The sequence below is a fragment of the Melitaea cinxia genome, chromosome 1 (genome assembly GCF_905220565.1).
Source record: "Melitaea cinxia chromosome 1, ilMelCinx1.1, whole genome shotgun sequence".
NCBI lineage: Eukaryota > Metazoa > Arthropoda > Insecta > Lepidoptera > Nymphalidae > Melitaea > Melitaea cinxia.
In genome coordinates, this window is record NC_059394.1 from 18,822,010 (window position 1) to 18,837,537 (window position 15,528).

At 32.1% G+C, this 15,528-nt stretch overlaps 1 protein-coding gene across 1 annotated transcript in view; it reads left to right on the plus strand.

Moving 5' to 3' along the window:
• Positions 1–347: 347 nt before the first annotated feature.
• LOC123670424 (zinc transporter 2-like) overlaps positions 348–15,528 on the plus strand; it is a 36,722-nt gene continuing 21,541 nt past the window's right edge. Inside the window, exon 1 of the mRNA XM_045603923.1 lies at positions 348–613. Coding sequence (XP_045459879.1) covers positions 348–613 — 266 coding nt within the window. The remainder of the gene's footprint in view (positions 614–15,528) is intronic.

Sequence of the window (15,528 nt, forward strand, 5' to 3'; positions counted from 1 at the left end):
GTTTCAAACGACAGACAAGAAAAAAGTATTTCCGTACTTCCGTTACTTCCTCGCAACAAAACATCCGCGAACGTTGTTTTGTTTTTCATTAAAACGATCAATTGACGAATTGTACAAAACCAATACCTTCACTCTGCGACATTGAGAACCTATTTTTTAATCATGGATGTCACGAGCTTGACCGGACAAAAATATTATACAATAGCAGCGAAGGACAGTGTTGTCACCACGCACCGTATTGTTTTGCTGGCTGGCATAACGAGCGGTACGCGCCTCTGAACGTCAGTTGCGCGACAGCTATCAACATTGACATTTGACGCGCGTGCTTTGATATAATTTGGCGCGAAATGTCATCGAATAAAAAAAGTGATAATTTTCAATATGATAGCAAATTGAACGGTTTGAGTAGTGTTGTGGATAAGGGTCTGACTCCTTTGAACGGGAAATACAGATCTAAAAGTTTGTCGAGTGATAAGTTGAACAAATCGAACGCGGATCGTGCAGCGATACTGGAGGATGTCGAAGCACAATACGTTGCGGACAAATTAGAGACGCCTGGTTGTTTGGTTATAAATAATATAATGGAGCAAGGAACGCAGTCGACGTTGAACGGGTAAGTTTGAAATATCATTTTACCGCCGTTATATATTATTATATTTCTTATATTTTAAGTATTCGACGTAACTAAAATAAAATAAGCAAAGAATTGAAAATAATTTAATTATGTTTAAATTATTAGGTACTTTATTATTGTTTTATTTTGTCTAATAATTCGTAAGTTAAACATTATTGACGAATATAGAAATAACATAGTTTTCATTCAAAATGAATATTCTATTTAAAAATGATTTACCTATTTCATCGTGGAAATAAAGCAAGTTTTTAATTTTTATTATAAAAATATTTTCTTATTTATCTTTTCATTATTTAATAGTTTTCAACTTCAATTATAATAACAAGATGTAGGTTTAAGTACTATAATAAATTACAAATCACAATATTATCTCTAGTGCTATGAAATGGGGTTTCTGGGTTTTATAAAAGGTCGTTGTTATACATACACGCTAAACCATTTTATGTAACTTGTAATTATAAATAAGCTTTTAATTTTTTTTCACTATACCATCCTCTTTTGAATTAAATATACAAAATTGAAAACCAGTTTTATTTTTGAAGTGAAACTTTTTTAAATTGTGATTTGAAACTCGATAAAACGAAAATGCGTCACCATAAAAAAAACATTAATGTATAGGAGTGGATGACATAGAATACATTACACAATATTTTATACAGAAGTTTCACGTGTGCCGTGTGTGAATTGGAAACACACTTTTTTGTGTACTTTGTACGTAATTTATAAATCGTTTTGAAGATTGGCAAAGGACATATTAATTAGGGTTTAAATTTTTTCGTACAGTAAAAATTTCAAACATAAAAAATATCAATAAATAACATAACTAGTTTATAAATTAATCTTAATATTTACATTGCTAAATTACGTCTGCAATTTCGTACGTATTTTTTTTTAAATAAAAATTTTCAAAAATCTATGAAAATACAATAATGAAAGCTATTTTTTTTTAAATACGAGCAAAGACAAATTACTTAATAATTAAATTCTCACTGCAAATAAACTACATAACATTAAAAATAAGAATTATATTTTATTTATCTGCTTTGTAAACGGTAAAATATCAAGATACTCGCTGTCAATAATTCTTTCACCATAAGAAGAAATTCCGTAACATAAACTGTTAAACAGCAAGTAATTAACCATGAAACCACAATGGTCGTAAATATTTTTAAGTTAGTTACACCGTGAAATCTCCAACATTTCATTTATCTTACATGACATGGAATAAGTAATTTATGGTCATTATTTTTGACGATATGTTGGGGTAGCTAATTTGAACCCTGCATGAGATTAAAAAAAACGTGTGTGCTTTAGACTACTTCTTTAGTTCTTCTTCTGCTCTCTTTCTTCTTTTATCTTATATCCCTCTCAACAACCGTTCGCCTCGCCCAATCACACGTTTCATCACGCACTCGACATGCATTTATCAGCTTACTCCACTCAAACTTGTGTAAAGAAGGTTTGAAAAAAGTGTTTGTATAAGGTCCCAAAAATGTTAATAGTGGCCGGTGCTTTGTAATTATGTTGTGTATGTTTCCGGGCCCCTAACACTTGATTCACATCCTACAGGGGGCCGTTTATCATCGAAGCGTTTATTTGTTCTAATTTATCTTTTATTTAAGACTAGAACCACATATAATAAAGTAGCATCAAAAGAAGGAACGTCATTGAAGACATCGTAATCTTCACGTCCATATTAAAACACAGTCTGATATCACGAGAGTGCTAATTACGAAGATATTGCTAAATATATTTGTTTTTATGTTTCGCGAAGTGAAGGCGTATTTATGTATGAATACAGACGTCACCGAGTCACGGAATTAGACAAAATAGATAAAAGTGTCAAAGTATGTTTAATAATAAATACATGTCTCACATTCATACGGAAACACGACAAACAACCTGACATATCGGTGTGGTCTGGTTTCATTATAATGAGTGAAATTCTCGTAAACATTAGGAAACAATATTGTACGGTCTAAGCAAATGTTTGTCGTCGAGCGGGATCTTTTTTTTTGCTAGGACAATAACCAATTGCTGTGACAACTGTGTTTTGTTTTTTGTACTAGCTGTATATAGCGCGCGTTGCTACGCTTTTTTAAAAAAAGTTTTTTTGGTCGTACTAACTAAGAAACCTTTGTAGGCTCATGCACAACACTTTGCTGAAGAACATGACATAATCAAATGCATAGTTTACGATTCTATAAAGGACACACAGACAAACATTCAATTTTATACATATAGATTGTAGTAATGATAATAATCGTTAAAATATTTCATTCACAAACCTTTTGAACAATGGAAGTATTAAATGTAAGCTACTATTATTTTAAAGGACTTATTTTATGTTGCCGTTTGTAAACTACTTAATTTTTTTTTAGGAGTTTATTTGAGTTTACTCCTTAGGAAGAGATTTTCATATAAGACCTTCGGTATGAAATAAATATGAGGAGTAATATCTACTGAACGAATGATCTCGTTACGTTTCTCGTAACGCCATCTATCGGAACTCTATTGGCGTTATTTGATTCGTTTGTATACCATTTGATATGGTATTAATCTTTTTCGTAGACTAGTAAGGCTGCATGACGTAGCACGCTAAACTAGTAAGCCTTTGCTTTTGCCTATTTAGACAGTCGACCTGAAGGAGTAAACTCCAGTCGTGCGTCGGAGCTGACACACAAACTTTTTTATACCTACTCTTTTTTTGGATAATATTTGTAAATGTCTAGATATTTTCAATATGGAAAAACTTTCTTATAAAAACGCGAGACAGAAATTGAAGGCGCTTTTTTTATTCATTATGTACCAGATTTATTTCAAAAGATTACACTATAAACATATCGTACTGTGTAACGTTTAAAATGCATCTACTTTTATTTACAACAATCTAAAGCATATATGACTTATTAGAAATTAAAAAGTCAAACTTACCTAAACAAAGAAATTTCTATTTTCATTTGATTTCGATGCACAAATACATCCGTTCAAAAATCGAAAAATCAACAATCGGTCTAACAAAACTGGCAGTTAAAACCAGAAAATTGCAACAAAATAGGCAGCTATAGAATACCTAGGTAGGTATTAAAACAACAATACAAAATCTTAAGTCATGTGTCAATCAAAAGAGACGTGACTGAATAAATGAGATAGCTTTTTGGATTGACGTCTACTTCAAAAAATTCCGATAAACTGTATTGTATTGTTGTTTCGATACCTACATTGTTAACAACACTCGTTTATCGACTAGGTTTTTGTTGTTTTTTTACTTACCTAGGTAGGTAATGAAATAGTTTCATTTGGTCATGTTCTTTAACCAAAAAGGAAGAATTCTCCTTTCGGTTGGTATATTTTTTAATGTATTTACACCGATTATCAAAAAAGGAGGTTACGCAATTCGACCGTATATTTTTTTAAATGTATATTCGGGGATAACTCCGTCTTTTATGAACCGATTTTGATAATTTTTTTTTGTTAGAAAAGAGATATCCTTAGGTTGGTACCATGATAAGGAAACCAGGATCTAATGATGGGATCCCAGAGAAATCGAGGGAAACTCTCGAAAACCCGCATAACTTTTTACTGGGTGTACCGATTTTAATGATTTTTAATTTAATCGAAAGCCGATGTTTATCATGTGGTCACATATAAATTTCATCGAGATCTAATTACAACTTTTGGAGTAATCTTTGATAATGCGTATTTACTTGACTATTTTTTCGTCTACCTACATTGTATTACTTGTAGCGGAAGGAATAACAAACGCTCACATACGAGAAAGAATAACAAAGTTGTAACTCCAAGTTCCCGACTGCGCAAAGTAAACGTTTCCTTTCTGGGTCATAGTATTCGCATGTATAATAAAAGCTCACAAACGATTTTGGAATTGTCTTAACATAAATTTAAAGTTTTTATAAAAAATAATAATAGATAAAGCTTATTACTCGGTGCAGGATTACATAGTTGATAAAGATGTGTGGACTTAGTGATGCTGCATTTTATGCAACATGTTACTAATTTAGTACTAAAACACAGTTTATATAATTATAATTTTTCAAAAGAGTAGCTGCGGAGTTTCTTGCCGATTCTTCTCTGCAGAATCTACATTTCGAATCGGTGATAGCTTTACTTCGACAAATATAATAATTGATTTTTAAAGTTTTAATTTGTAAAATGACGATTCGAAAGTGCTCTTGGCGCCTATCTGAATAAAGCTGTTTTTGATTTTGATTTTGATTTGAGTTTGATTTTGATTTATTCTCATTTTGATCAGTCTTATTCAGTTTGGTATCGTAGTTTTTATTTGATGTCCATTTTTGTTAACCTCGATTATGGAATTTTTGAATTATCTCAAATATTGGTGGGATCGGCAGCGCGCTTGACTTGCGTCTGGTGTTTCTTTTGTCTATAGGCTAAACTATTTGCCTACCCTAATTCTGGTAGAAAAAAAGAACTATGAATGTAGCTAATACTAATATAGCTTTTGTAGGCAGTATTTGAATTCCTGATCTGAAGTGCCATCATAAATCGCATGCGGTTTAGTAAAAACGCATGAAGCGCAAAAAAAAGAGCCACAGGCAACTAAGATTTCGTGGATGTTTGTCTTTAAATTAACAAATAATAGTCTTATATAATAATAACTAGAAAGTGAAACACAGGTTACGTAGTAAATCATTAAGTTTGAAAAGCATCTAAAATTTAAAGGAAACAACGGGAAAAATCAGGATCAGGCGTCCTGCCTTGTTACATAGTTTCCTAATTCACCTTCTCACGCCATACCGCCAGTGTCACGTAGTTCAAACTTAATCCCATTGATATGAATGATTTGATGATATCGTACATACAAAACCTGTTACGCTTAACAGTTCAGTATTTAACAAGAATAATAAGCACTTGTGATAAAATCAATCAACTTTGATAAATATTACATTAAGAAAATAAGATTGTTTAAGTACGTTACGAATGTTCGTGCACTTGCATTTAGTGATATCGAAAATAGATAAGATGTGTGTTTACGGCAGTAAAGAATATAGTCACCCCTCGCTTCCCTTGAACGTCGTAAGAGGCGACTAAGGGAAACCACAGTTCCACTATCACCTTGGAACTTAAAAAGCCGACCGATGGCGGGATAACCATCCAACTGCTGGCTTTGGAATACACAAACGGGAAGCAGCGTCTTAGCGAGCGATATCAGCGAGGCCACGTCATTTTTGGCGCGAAATTGTGGAGGTCTATGTCCAGCAGTGGATTGTGATAGGCTGAAATGATGATGATGATGAAAATAGATATGAGTTTTGTTTTGATACTCTCACGATAATAGCAGTACATGATCACATTTAACGCGTAAATTGGTCAGCCAGAAAAAAATATCAAATTTACCTTTATCTGACATCGTAAATAAAAGAATATATCTTTTTGTTTTTAAATTAATTAGAGTTATTGACTTATTACGTAGCTTTTTCGTTTAGAAATGTACATAAGAAGACTGAAAAGAATCGGCAAGAAAACTCAGTAAATATACATTTATTAATAATGTCATTATAATATCAGATTATTGTAATATATACTCGATAAAAGAAACAAATTCTCATACCGAGTTACGAGAGGCTACGAGATCTATGATTATTCCATAGGGGTGTCACATCATGACTTGCAAATACAATCATAATATGATCATTTAATCGACGGCTTATTTACTAGCTTGCGCCAGTTAAACAAAGAATGAGAATCATTATAATAATCAGTTTTATTCATATTAAATTATTTTTTAAATTTCAATGCTTTCATATTAATTCCTTCCTTTCATATATATATATATATATATATATATATGTATATATATATATATATATGTATATATATATATATATATATATATATATACTGTGTATATTATTATGTTTATATTAAGGAGTAACAAACTTACCGATTTGAATAACCTTTCGAGAAAGACTAATTATTATAAGAGATCGTATATTTAGTGTTAAAAGCAAAATGTGAAAATAGATAGATTATTGTAATGAAAGAACTTTTTCGGATTCTATCGCGGTTTATTACAGGCGGACAGTCCTCCTCTGACCATGGTTACAAAGTATTCGAAACCTCGGGCAAAAAACTTAATAAACCGCGTTAAAATCGGAAAAAGTTGTTTCATTATAATGAGTGAAATTCGCGTAAACATTAGAAAACAATATAGATACATTATCCACAAACAAGTAATACAACATAAATATTTAGAGGATATAAGGTAGAACGAAAATAAGCTGTACTGAGGACAGCCTTTTTTGGTCCCTTTTATTTTAATTGCATTTTTTTTCCTACTATTCTTTTATAAAAAATATTACTTTTAACCTACTGAATAGTTCTTCGAGGCTTAAAATCCTTTGACAAAATGTTAAAAACCATATTGGATGTAAATAATTGTTTTTATGATAATAATTAATTGACTTCATTATTAGAGTCATATCATTAGAGCTGACCGCCTACGTAAGACGCATACTTTGAAAATCTTAATTAGTATTCTACAAAGTATAGCATTTCATTAAAATTTTCTGAAACAAAAACAGAATAATTTTTCATAACAATAAAACAGAACGACAAAACTAGATAATTATTCAAAGGAATACTAAAATAGATATATGAAAAGGCATCAACGTTAACGAGGCGTTACAAATCACACAACAAGGAAATGCGTAAGTGTTAAACGTCAATACGCTTAGATTGTTATTAGATTTGTTTTTATATTGCTTTAGTATTACATTAAAATAGCTTTAAAAGAAGGTTAATTATTTTGAAAATGCATTCGTAGTTATTTCATCATCATCATCATTTCAGCCTATTGCAGTCCACTGCTGGACATAGGCCTCCACAAGCTCGCGCCAAAAATGACGCGAACTCATGTGTGTTGCCAATACTCACCACAATAGGCAGGCGGTTTGCTGGTTTTGTCGCACCCAAGACGCTGCTGCCCGTCTTTGGCCTGTGTATTTCAAAGCCAGCAGTTGGATGGTTATCCCGCCATCGGTCGGCTTTTTAAGTTCCAAAGTGGTAGTGGAATTGTGTTATCCCTTAGTCGCCTCTTACGACAACCACGCGAAGAGTGGGTGGCTATATTCTTTAATGCCGTAGCCACACAGCATTAATTATATTATCTATATATTAATACGTGAAGTAAAAACTTTATATCCCGGACTACAACGATTACATATACAAAATTATTGCAAAGTAATTAAAGGTTGCCGCGCGTGTTCCTGCGTCCGCGTAAAAAACTTGTAACTGTTAGATAGCAAAGTAGCAGTAATGAATACATTTTTTAATTATTTTAATTAAGAAAACCAAAATATTACTAAATAAATTACTCGAATAAAGAATCGATTTCTTTTATGTAAAACTATTGAGATGTTGAAATTTCGTATGGAGTTAGTTGATGACATCGATATTGCTTTCATATTAAGATAACGTAATTAAACCGTTCATAACACCTAATATAATAAAACAGAAAAAGTTGCTATTAGTCCATCTGATTATAAAAAATACACCTATTATAAAAAATACACCTAATTATACCTACCTATTATACCGATTATAAAAAATACACCTAATAAAACTGAAAAAGTTGCTATTAGTCCATCTGATTATAAAAAATAAAAAAATAAAAAACAAGCGTGCTTTAGACCACACGACTCAAGTAAAACTCATTTAGTTGCCCCTACAGTAATATACGAAACGTAACTCTCTCTCTTTCTATCTTCACTAACTTATATCTCCCTCTCAACTTCCGTTCGCTAGACCCGATAACACTTTACGTAACTCTCTCGCGCGTGTGTGAAGAAATTTAACTTAAAAGATAAACAAACAAGCACTTTTTCTAAAACTTAATCTCGTGTATAATGTATTTATTTAAACTTATTTCTAAGTATTGCTCGAAGCATAGACAGCAAAGGTGGGTAAATAAGAGTACGTGAGAGTCTAGACTGTTATTAAAATGTAGGTACGCATAGGTGTAGCCAGGTCGGGACATAAAGGGCGCGTGCTACAAAACAAGGTCGCTTAGAAAATGCGATACAAAATAAATTAAGCACGTCATTTTGATTAAAAAACATGAAGGAGAAAATATTGAGCAATAAGATTTTAATTAAGATAATAATTTCCATTAATTTGTGAGTAAAGTTCGAAAATACCGTAACTATATCTTCTTAACAAAACCAATGATCATGTGACTGTATCCAAGTATGCTCATAGCACTTTTAAACTGTCGGTCTGTAATGTAGTGTGTAGTGTGTGTGTGTAGTCCTAAGTAAATAAATAATAAATATCTTATTAGTTATTACGTACACACACGCTTGTCTGTTTCTACAGTAAGCAACGTAATGCTTGTGTATAGGTAACAGCCATTTTTATTTTTTTTACTTATCAAATATTCATGGAAATAATACATATATAATAATACAAATATTAAACTAACACCAGGCGGGAATCGAGCCACAACGTAGCCCAAAAGCAGGGCCCCTACAAACTGCGTCAACGGGCTAATCATTTTTAAACGGTTTTATTTAGCTCACCCCGTTTGTTTTATTTTTAACCGACTTCAAAAAAAGGAGGAGGTTCTCAATTCGACTGTATTTTTTTTTTTTTTTTTTTTTTTTTTATGTATGTTACATCAGAACTTTTGACCAGGTAGACCGATTTCGACAAATTTTGTTTTAATCGAAAGGTGGTGTGTGCCGATTGGTCCCATTTAAATTTATTTGAGATCTAACAACTACTTTTCGAATTATATCTAATAATGCGTTTTTACTTGACGCTTTTTTCGTCGACCTACGTTGTATTATACCACATAACTTTCTACTGGGTGTACCGATTTTGATAATTCTTTTTTTGTTGGAAAGGGGATATCCCTAGTTTGGTACCATGATAAGGAAACCAGGATCTGATGATGGGATCCCAGAGAAATCGAGAGAAACTCTTGAAAATCCGCAATAACTTTTTACTGGGTGTATCGATTTTGATAATTTTTACTTTAATCGAAAGCTGATGTTTATCATGTGGTCACATATAAATTTTATCGAGATCTGATAACTACTTTTTGATTAATCTTTGATAACGCGTATTTACTTGACATTATTTTCGTCACCTTACGTTGTATTATACCTCATAACTTTTTACTGGGTGCACCGATTTTGACGTTTCTTATATAAATTAAAAGCTACTATTCGTCACGTGGTCCCATTCAAATTTAATTGAGATTTGATTCGTAATTTGTGAGTTATATCTAATATTGCGTATTTACTTGACGGTTTTTTCGTCACCCTACGTTGTATTATACGTTATATCTTTTTACTGGGTGCACTGATTTTGATCTTTTTTGTATAAATCAAAAGCTAATACTTGTCATGTCGTCCGTTTTAAATATGATTGAGATATAATGAGCAATTTTTGAGTAATCTTTGATGACACGTATTTACATGACGATGTTAAGACGACTGTGGTCATGTTCAATACTTTGCCACAACGCCATCTATCAAAATGTAATGAAATTACTTCGTTCACTATCGATCAAATTACAATATTCCACTAGAGTAGAGAGTAGCAGTTTATTCGTTATAAATATATTTGAGCTTTTAATTTTTGAGTTATCGCTAATACTGGGTATTTACTTGGCTATTTTACGTCGACCAACGTTATATTAACCTCATTACTATTTTACTGGGTGGACCGATATCGATGATTCTTTTTTTAATCGATAGGTGGTGCTTGTCATGTGGTCCCATTTAAATATAATTGAGATTTGACTCGAACTTTTTGAGCTATATCTGATATGGCGTATTTACTTGACTGTTTTTGGAGTTTTCTCCTTAAGAATCGATTTTCATTTAAGGCCCCGGAATGAAAAAATTGAACAGTAAAATCTACTGAACAAATGACCTTGTTAGAGATGGCGTTCAGACGTTTTCTAATAACGCAATTAGGTTCCGATAGATGGCGTTATTGCATTCATTTATTTACAATTTGATATAGTAATAATATATTTCTTAGACTAGTAAGCCTTTTTGTGCCTATTTAGACAGTTGATCTGAAGGGGTAAACTCCAGTCGTGCATCGGAGCTGTGTGAAAACATGAACATTACATATTTTTAATAAAAAAAGACATAAACCGTAATTCAATATAAATCCGCTTCAACTATAAAACCCGCCGTAATAAGCGATGTCAGCGCTTCGCGCGAATCGACGACGGGCCTTTTATGAAATTTCTGCCTACAATCGCTAACAAAATGTTAGAAATAACAGTAGAACATTATATAATTCTACAATTTTATAATGTCGCGTTATATGGAATACGAACAAAGTATTACTATTTTTTCGTCGATCTACGTTGTATTACTCTTCGATGTAATTGAAGTCGGTTTTTTTTTCGTTTGCGAGCAAACACAATTATTTATTCTTGGGTCAAATTTAGTAATTCAAATTTCACCCTCTTCCTGTCAACCGATTAATCTGAAATTTTGTATACACTTTGGATTTTGGTGACAATACAATTATGTTTATTCATTATCATTATAAATTCAAGATGGCCGCCGCTACAAAATGGCGGATAATTTATGTTTTATTAATCCCATCAATATGGGTATCAAATGAAAGGGCTCAACAAGCAGAATACAATATACTATAAAAAATTGAAATCCAAGATGGCGGCCGCTACAAAATGGCGGATAACGTAGGTTTTTATCAATCCCATCAATATGGGTATCAAATGAAAGGGCTCAACAAGCAGAATACAATATACTATAAAAAATTGAAATACAAGATGGCGGCCTCTACAAAATGGCGGATAACTTAGGTTTTATCAATCCCATCAACATGGGTATCAAATGAAAGGTCTCAACAAGTAGAATACAATTTACTATGCAAAATTGAAATCTAAGCTGGCCGCCGCTACCAAATGTCTGATAACAATTTTTTATCAATCCCACCAATATGGGTATCAAATAAAAGGGCTTGACAAGAAGAATACAGTGCACTATACAACCTCAATATTTAAGATGGACCTTGCAATAATGAAGCACTAAATGAATTAAACAGAATGCGAAATAAAAACTAAAAACTAGAAAATAAAAATAGGTAAAAAAACTTTTTAAGTTAAACGGTTTTATGTTAAACATACATTGCAATGTTTAAGATAAATGTACTAAAAACCAAAAAATAATAAAATAGATACAGTCGTGGGAATTATAAACATATGCATAGACTAGACTAAAATAAAACCGTGGGGCACGTCAATTGTCTACAAATTATCGACTTAATGTGCGATAGAAGAATCGTTTAATTCGTCGTTAAAATAGGCAGTTGGCCCGCAGACGGTGAGGAAATTACTTACTATTTTCTTGCTCATGGAAATTCCAATAGTTATACACTCCATGTAAATAAAAGAGATGTTTCAACTAGTTTATCGTTGGACATTCACACTGCTGGCTGGCGAGGAATCGTTTCACTGCTCGTAGTTTGTCTTTAATCGACTAAACATATGATAAAAGTACTACTCGCTCACCACTATGAAACCCTAAAACTCGCTTATAATCGAGCTTGCTAGCTTGTTTCCACATTCTAGCCCTACTTATCACACGTCCATCGTTGTCGGTTGAACAACTGCCTAATTATAGTGTAACATTACAAAACAAACATTTTAATCAACGATTGTAGACAATTGACGTGCCCCACGGTTTTATTTTAGTCTAGTCTATGCATATGTTTATAATTCCCACGACTGTATCTATTTTATTATTTTTTGGTTTTTAGTAAATTTATCTTAAACATTGCAATGTATGTTTAACATAAAACCGTTTAACTTAAAAAGTTTTTTTACCTATTTTTATTTTAAGTATTATCGCCTATAGGATAAACATATTCATAATGCATGATGTTTAAATAAAAGGCATGCGGGGTTTTAGGGTCAGTGGATGTTTATATTAAAAAAATTAAAATAAAAAAATACCTGCAGAGAGAATATAATTTAAATGTATTTTATCGCGAACGAAAAAAACCGACTTCAATTACATCGACAAGTAATACGACGTAGGTCGACGAAAAATAGTCAAGTAAATACGCGTTCTTAGAGATAATTAAAAAAGTTCTCATCTGATAAATGTAAAAGACACTACATGAAAAAAACCAGCTTTCGATTAAAAAAAAAATAATCATAATCGATCCACCCAGTAAAAAGTTATGAGCTATCATAAATTTAAAAAAATACAGTCGATCTTCTCCTCCTCTTCGGAAGTCGGTTGATGATTAGTTTTAATGTGCCACGTGTTATACGCAGAGATTAACATACTTGAGCGTGCTTATGTAAAATTATCATCTATTGCATAATTCGAAGCGTTTTAATAATTATTTACTATTATAATTATGTTAGTTACTTTTAAATGGTATCAAGTTACATTTTAGTACTAAAATTGTTATATTTATTTATTTACATAAATAATTTGGACTAATAATTTAATAATATCTAGACTGTAGTTATACATCACAAATACATTACAAACAAAGATTAAAGTTATTTACATATTATGAAGTGCAATGGGCGACTTATGGCTAATTAGCTAATTCTTCCAGATAAGCCAAACATAAAAAGGGAAACTTAATGTCGATGATATAAATAAATTTGATTCTAATAAATTAAGATGTTGATTGTTACATAAATACGGTTTTATTTTATACCGCTAGGATAGCAAAAAGTATATGGTCCCACTGATAGGAATCTAATTTGAAATTAGCCTTATATTCTCCAAAAATCGACGCGAGTGCACTGACCAAGACTATTAAATTTAAATTAAAAAAAAAAAAAAAATTGGCATACGCACCTTTACATCAGAGTGGTCGTCAGATAAATCTAATATATAAAATTCTCGTGTCGCGGTGTTTGTAGTTAAACTCCTCCAAAACGGCTTGACCGATTCTCATGAAATTTTGTGTGCATATCGGGTAGGTCTGAGAATCAAACAATATCTATTTTTCATCCCCCTAAATATTAAGGGTAGTCCACCCCCAAGTTTTTTTTAATTTTTAGATAAATTATTTATTTTTTATTTTATTATGGCGTATTTGGCGTTGAAAAATATATACAACCCTAAATTTTCACCCTTCTACCACCAACCCCTGTTTTTAAATAGCGTTTAGCGGGCAAGACAACGTTTGCTGAGTCAGCTAGTATCTTTATATAAATATAACTGTAACCGTTATTAAGGATTAAACACCAGTCGCATATCAGAGCTGATTACAAACTTTTTTTTCTATATGTCGAAGGATATCTTAGAAAATAAAACGTATTTACGTTCAAAGAGCAACACGGAGTTGCTCTATGATTTACGTTGCTTAAGCGGTTAGTAACAATTACTTTTGTGGAATAATTCGAATGCAGTCAATTAAATCTTTATCACTGGCACAACTACATATTTGAAAATATAACCTCCTTTGTACAAGTTGATAACTAGTTTTGAATGTAAAAAAAATTCTTTATAATTAAAAAAATAAAAAATATAAAAAAAATGTAAAAACTAGTCCTCTTATCTTAATACATTTGTTTCTTTACTTTATCCTTGCACTACATGTTAATTACATTAATTTAATGTTTTTCAAAAACAATATTCAAATAGTAAGAAGAAAAGAAAGGGGGCGTCCATATATTACGTGAGGTGTTTTTTTAAAATTTTCTGTCCCTCCCTCCCCCCTGGTGAGATGTCGTGAGATTTTATTCAACCCCCTCCCCCATCGCCCAATCTCACGTGAGATTTTTCAAAATGTGGGTTTCTCACGTAAACACATTGGATTGTTATTGTAAAAAGAAAAAACAAATTGCTTCGTGTTTTTATTTACGACTAGTTAAGACTAGTAATCAATATTACTGAGAGTTTAATTATAAGTGTAATAAAAATTTAACAATAGAATACTTAAATAATACTTTTCAATCAGAAACAAAATTGCGTGATATTTGCGGACCCAAACCCCCCCCCTCTCGAACGTTAGATTAGATGAGATTTGACTCGACCCCCTCCCCCTCCCCTAAACATCTCACGTATTTTATGAGCGCTCCTAAAGGCGAGTTTATTTCCTACACGTGATAGACCGACTAAAAGGATGTATCGTATTACAGAAAATCATAGCTAGTAAACAATACCACTCTCAAGCGATGTTGTGCTCCTGTGGCAAGGTCAGAGCTCCTGGGGAGGCGGTGTGTAGATAGCGGGTGTAGTGTGCATTATTATTAGGTTAGTCAATTTATATGTCAATTAGTAAGTCAATTTATATTTATTTATGTAGAAGATAACTGGCATCGATTTACCTGTTTATAGCTGGCAACCCAGTAGTTCGTCCAGGTAAATAATAGGCTAGGTGGCGAATGCTAGCGCGACTCCTCTCGCCCCACCCAGGCGGATGACTGCTAACACGTGGTGGTTTTTAGTCAGTAGGAGTCTGACATAACCCTCTGGCGCCCCCGCGCTGGAGGGTATCCATGATGGATTTTCCCCACGTAAAAAAAAAAAAAAAGGTAAATAATAGGCTACCCAATGGCAGCACATCCTATACGTTTTATAGTATCAAGTCAGATTAAAATGTTCTTATTATTTCGATGTTGCAATGTTCAATTAAAAAAAATAAAATAAAAAAACAAACATATTTTTTTTTAAATAATTAAAAATAGTCCAGGATATTTTTAGGCCACGCATTTTTAATATATTTTATCTAATATACACAATTTATTATAAAGTATGTTTCATTATATTATCAGCTTGGTGAAGATCGACTTGGTTCGGATCTTCTACTACATAAACTATGGTTTATCATCAAACTTTCCACGCAAACGAAGATTTTTTTTTATGTCACTAGGTCGGCAAACAAGC